Consider the following 5,828-nt stretch of genomic DNA (forward strand, 5'->3'; position numbering starts at 1 on the left):
CTAACTACTCATTTTGCTATTAGTGTTAATTGTGGTATCTGTTAATTATATTTCACTAAGACTGAAACAGCAATGTTGGTCAGGCACAGTGGCTCAAGCCTGTAATCATAGCTATTTGGGAGGCTGAGATCAGACAATCATGGTTCGAGGTCAACCTGGCCATAAAAGTTCATGAGACTCCATCTCATTCGATGACTGGGCTCAATGACACACACCTGTCATTTTCATGGACATTAGCAAACATGAATAGGAGAAATGCAGTACAGTACAGAGAAAACTATGCATAAAGTAAAGCCATACCATGAAAATAACCAAAGCAAAATGGGCTAAATGTGTGGTCCATTGTGATACTTGTCATGTAAGCATGAATGCCTCAGTTCAATCCCTAGCACAATTAGAAAAATAAATAAGTAAATAAAATAAAAGAATAAGGCATACAGAAAAAAGTGTAAGCCATATAAATAAAGGAAAACACACTAGGTTATGGAAGTTCTGTGTTAGGGGACTGTGTCAGTTTCTTTTGTGCCAAAGATTCTTGTTTTGGGTGTTTGAATTTTTTTCATGTAAAAATTTAAGAAGCAGTTATTACTATGTGAGGTGCATAGAGATATGAAAAAACATAGTCTATTCCCTGACATTCAGGTTCGTGTTTATTGAGAAAAATAAACACAGAAAGACATAATTACAATATACTATGTCAAGCACTGCAATAGAAATTGGTGCCTCTTAAGGATGCTCTGGAGTCAAGAAAAAGCAACCAGTCCTCTGGAGAAATTAGGGAAGGCATAAAGGAAGAGTCAACTGTGGCTGGCATTTTCAAGCTTCGGTGACAACTGCACAGAAAGGAAGAGGCAGGAAAAAAATAAAACCCTAGAATTGCACTAGACTCTTCTCCTACAAAGGACAAAACTTGCTTTCAGAATAAATAACCAAAACAGGTGAGATTTCCTCTTCAAGAAGACAAATTTCCTGCAAGAGCTGATTAATTCTGGATAAAATGCTAAAGCAGAAGCTTAAACTTATCTCTCAGGAAGCTTCATATTAGTCAAAAATGCAGCCTGTAAGAAAATGGAAAATATTTTTTAATTCTGTTGGTAAAACTTACAGATAAATAGATATAATGAAAGTTTATGATTATAAAGCATCAAGTGTTCACTGAAAAATTTCAGTTTCAAGTATAGTCATGCTGTTTTTATTGTGATGCAAGTCACAATCTTATCCTTATAGCAAGAACTGCTGTGTTTGAACTGGTCAGAATCTCATTTCTTTGATAAATGGTTACTAGCAATCCTCAGGATTGGGTTTTTTCTAACAAGGGGATGCAAAGATCTCCTGAAGTAGAGACTTGCATGCTTAATCAAAACGGCTCACAGTCTTTAAAATAAAGTAAGCTAGCAAGTGATTCTAGACAGGAACAAATGTTGAGCACAAAAAGACTATAATTCTGCAAAGATAACTCCTCAAGTTTAGGATGTGCAAATTCCCTATAGGCAGTGATGGAGGAAGGCCCATGGAACTACTCTATCAAATTTATATCTGATACAAAGCTCTGAGCAGATTTCTCTAGGCAGCTGGTGTCACACGGAATATTTATTAAGGCTTTTCTAACTGACCAGATGGTGTTACTGTTGCCAAAAACAAATGACCCAGTGATTTAATAGAACATAGGATACATAACTGGTCTTTTTTTTTCTTTTTCCTCTCAACTGCCCACTACTTCCTGCTTAGAGAATGACATAAACAAGGACAAACAATTAAGCAATTCTGAATGATTTCACAAGCATTCAAGAAGAGCGATCTAAGAGACAAAGCAGCAATCCATTACTCAAAAACAATTGGAGAAAAGTTCCCATAAAACTACATTTTACCTTTTCAGTTTTAAATGGCAAATGCCCTTCAGGAATGATTTTCCTAAGGAAGATGGATTGTTTTCCAAATTTTAGCTCTCATATTCTTTTATAATAAAAACTGTAATGTGCCATTATTTTTTCATATATTTTTATTGTAATTAATAGAAGGGTTACATGATATTTGCCAGATAGAAGGTGCATTAATTCACATACATTGATACCCTTTCACATGACTTGGTCCCCATTGCCCTCCCCCCCACCCCCACCCCTCATTTTGTTTTCCCCCCTTCCCTATCCAATTTCAAATAACCAAATACAAATATATCCGATATATCAGGTAACAAAGTGAGATACTGTAACAATATGAGATAACCAAGGGACAGCGTCTCTTTTGCTGTGCCGTTAATTCTTATATAGTGTCCTATTCAGGCATTTATTTCCCTTAACATAGAAATGTTGCTATCCGCTGCATCGACACGTCACTTCAGAGGCTTACTGGGAATGATCACAGACTCAAATCGCTACAAGTAGAGGTCTTTTATTTCTTTCTCCTCTCTTCTCTGCCTCTCTCCTTTCTCCTTCTCTCTTCTCTCTCCTCCGTCTCTTCTCCCTTCTTCCCCGTTCCCGGAAACCCCACACTTTTTATAACCTTAAGCAGCCAATCACAGTAAAGGTCATCTGCAAAGCAGCAAACAAACCTGGAAGAAATCTAGCGATCCACTCTATCCACAAGCACGGAAGAAACAAATCAACAAATGCAAAGAAACTTTCTGGTCAGCAAATACTGACTCATTAGCGAGCTGCCAGGTGCCATCTTATAATCTTACTTCCTCAGGAGGCTGAAACCAATGGTCTCCAACATAGAAAAAGGTAAGTCTCTTCTAAAGATAGCTAACTGGGAAAAGCAATGGAAAGGATGACATTATCCAGAAAGAATATACTCATTAGCTGGCTTATGAAATGGTTAACTCCTCTTCACAACACTTTAATAAAAACAAATTAAAAAAAAAACAGAAAGAGTTAGTAAGCAGAGGTGGGACCACCACCACTGCCACCACTACCCCTGGACCCTGAGCACAGATGGGCCTGGAGCCGGGAGCGGGGCTTGGAGGGATTCGTAGTCTCTGACACAGGGGAAGGAGAAGCAGCTCCTGCAGGCAGTGGCTGTGGAACTGAAGTCCCTGGGCTTCCTGCCCTAGGTTGGGCTGGCTGTGTGTTCTTTTGGGAGAGGAGCAGTCCTGAGTGAAGCTGCTGTTCCCAGCTGCCTGATGGGAGATGGTGTCATTTGGTGATGTGGCTGTGGACTTCAGCTGTGAGGAGTGGCAGGACCTAACCATTGCTCAGAGGACCCTGTATAGAGATGTAATGCTGGAGAATTACAGCAACCTGGTGTCACTGGGGTATTGTTTTCCCAAACCTAAATTGATTGTAAACCTGAAGCAAGGTGCAGAAGCATGGATAGGAGAAGTCTCAGAAAAGAATTTTACAGGTGTCCAAGAAATGGTAGACATAATTAAGAACTGCCAGGAAAATTCAGATGAATGTCTATGTGAAGTAGCAGTCACAAATAGTTATACAGTGGAAGAAAGAGGGAGTTTAAAACGTAAGGCACAGCTGAGTAGGAAAAATCTGGATTCCTTAGGCATGAAGACTGAAGAATTCAGTGAGTATCAGAATATGCTGCTTTATAGTGAACCTGATAATATACATGCTGCATACACACCAGGTTTCTCTCCTGTAGTTGAAGAATCCTTCAGATATTCAGAGCATATTATACAAAAAATTGAGTGTCCTAATGAGCTGCGTATTTTGAATGTGGTAAAGAAGGGAATATATTAAACTCAGAGCATATTTTTAAAGCAAAATTGTTTTTTGTGGGATAGTCTGCCAATAACCATAATGAGCACAAAGAAAACTATGATCAATCTATTCACCATAGCCAAGCAGTATTTCAGAGAGGGAAGAAAAAACCTGAATGTACCAGATGTGGAAAAACATACACCCAGAAATCAGCTCTTAGAAGCCATTGGAGGATTCCTACAAAAGAGCAGCCATATGAATGCAACAAATGTGGAAAGTCTTTCACCCAGAAGACAGACCTTAATAATCATCAGAGAATGCACAAAGGAGAGAAACCTTATGGATGCAAAGAATGTGGAAGGTCTTTCACCAGGAAGGCATACCTTTCTATGCATCAGAGAATACACACAGGAAAGAAACCTTATACAGGTAACATGTGTGGAAAGAATTTCACCGGGAAGGATCGCCTTACTACCCATCAGAGAATACACACAGTAAAGAAATCTTATACATGTATCATGTATAGAAAGTCCTTCACCGTGAAGGAAAACCTTTCTAGGCATCAGAGAATATTCACAGGAGAGAAACCTTATACATGTAATACATGTGGAAAGTCTTTTTGCCAGAAGATAAAACTTACTACCCATCACAGAGTACATACAGGGGAGAAACCTTATACATGTAACATGTGTGGAAAGTCTTTCGCCCGGAAGGAACACCTCACTACCCATCACAGAGTACATACAGGGGAGAAACCTTATACATGTACCATGTGTGGAAAGTCTTTCACCCAGAAGGAAAACCTTACTGCTCATCAGAAAAGACACACAGGAGGGAAACCTGATACATGTAATACGTGTAAACAGTCATTCACCAGGAAAATAGACCTGACTCTCCATCAGAGAACACACAGGAGAAAAACCACACAAATGTAGAGATGTGGAAAGTCTTTCAGAAAGAAGTCAAACTTCATTTTGCATGAGAGAGCACATTCAGGAGAGAAACCTATTTTTTTCCTGTTTATCTGTTGGCTTGAACTTCCAATTTTCTGGTAGTTAATTGGATATGAGTCTTATGGACTTTTTGTGCCGGGAATGGCTTTGAATTGCAATCCTCAGATCTAAGCCTACGGAATGGCTAGGATTACAGGCATGTGTAACCAGAACCCGTCAAGTTATTTCAAGAAGTCATACTTCAGTTTGCATCAGAAAACACACAGGAGAGAAATTGTATGAATGGAACAACTGTGGAATGACCTTTACTAAGAATTCATAACTCTGTACTTATAAAACACACAGGAGAGAGAAATCTGATTTCTCTAAGAATCGTGGAAAAGTTTTTTGCCTCAGTGTTTATCAGAGAAGTGACTTGCAAAGAAGGAAAGTAGCAAATAGAACAAATGTTCAATGACTTTAATCAGCCAAGAACACAGAAAGCATCGATTTCTCCACAACTCCCCTAAAGTCTCCCACTCTATGTTTGGTCCATGCATTATAATAGTGACATAATACATCTAGTTCAATTTTTGAATGGAAAATACAATTCCATGTTTATTATATAATTTGAGACAAAGTCAAATCTCTCTTAACACTTTTTTTTGGTGGTTCATGGAGGTTGAACTCTGGGCTTGGGCACTGTCCCTGAGTTCTTCAGTTTAAGGCTACTCTACCACATTCAGCTACAGCCCACTTCCCCTTTTCTAGTGATTAATTCAAGACAAGAGTCTCTTGGTCTTTGGTGGTCTTTACTGCCTAGGCTGGCTGTGAAAGTCAATCCTCAGATCTCAGCCTCCTGAGTAGCTAGGATTACAGGTGTGAGCCACCATGCCTGGCTTGTGCTAACAACTTTTATTCCCTTGTTAGTTCCTGAAACATTCAGAGAACATGGAAGGACACACAGTTGGGTATATATTTTCTCTGTGTGTTGATACAAGTCTTGGCAGCTTGAACTTGGGCCTAAGAATCTTCTTAAGCATTTTTGTTCAAGGTTAATGCTCTACCACTTGAGTAAGCCCAAAATGACTAGTTTTGTCCTTTATTTTCAATTAATCACTAGTGATGTGTTGCTTGAGAATGTTTACTCTTCCCATTTCTTTTCTGAGTTATAATAAAACACCAGTGTGGATGATAACAACAACAAAAAAAAACAGGACCAGGGGATCGGAAGATGATGCCAAGA

General features: G+C 38.9%; 1 protein-coding gene across 1 annotated transcript; it reads left to right on the top strand.

Annotated features, from left to right (window-relative positions):
• The first annotated feature begins 3,125 nt into the window (after nt 1-3,125).
• Nucleotides 3,126-4,705, top strand: LOC150061666 (uncharacterized). Its single transcript, XM_090333974.1, is given in 2 exon segments — nt 3,126-3,668; nt 3,857-4,705. Coding segments are annotated over 2 exon segments (1,392 nt in total).
• The last annotated feature ends 1,123 nt before the right edge of the window (nt 4,706-5,828 follow it).

Source organism: Megascapheus bottae, chromosome 6, assembly GCF_031878675.1.
Source record: "Megascapheus bottae isolate mThoBot1 chromosome 6, mThoBot2.hap1, whole genome shotgun sequence".
Taxonomy (NCBI): Eukaryota; Metazoa; Chordata; class Mammalia; order Rodentia; family Geomyidae; genus Megascapheus; species Megascapheus bottae.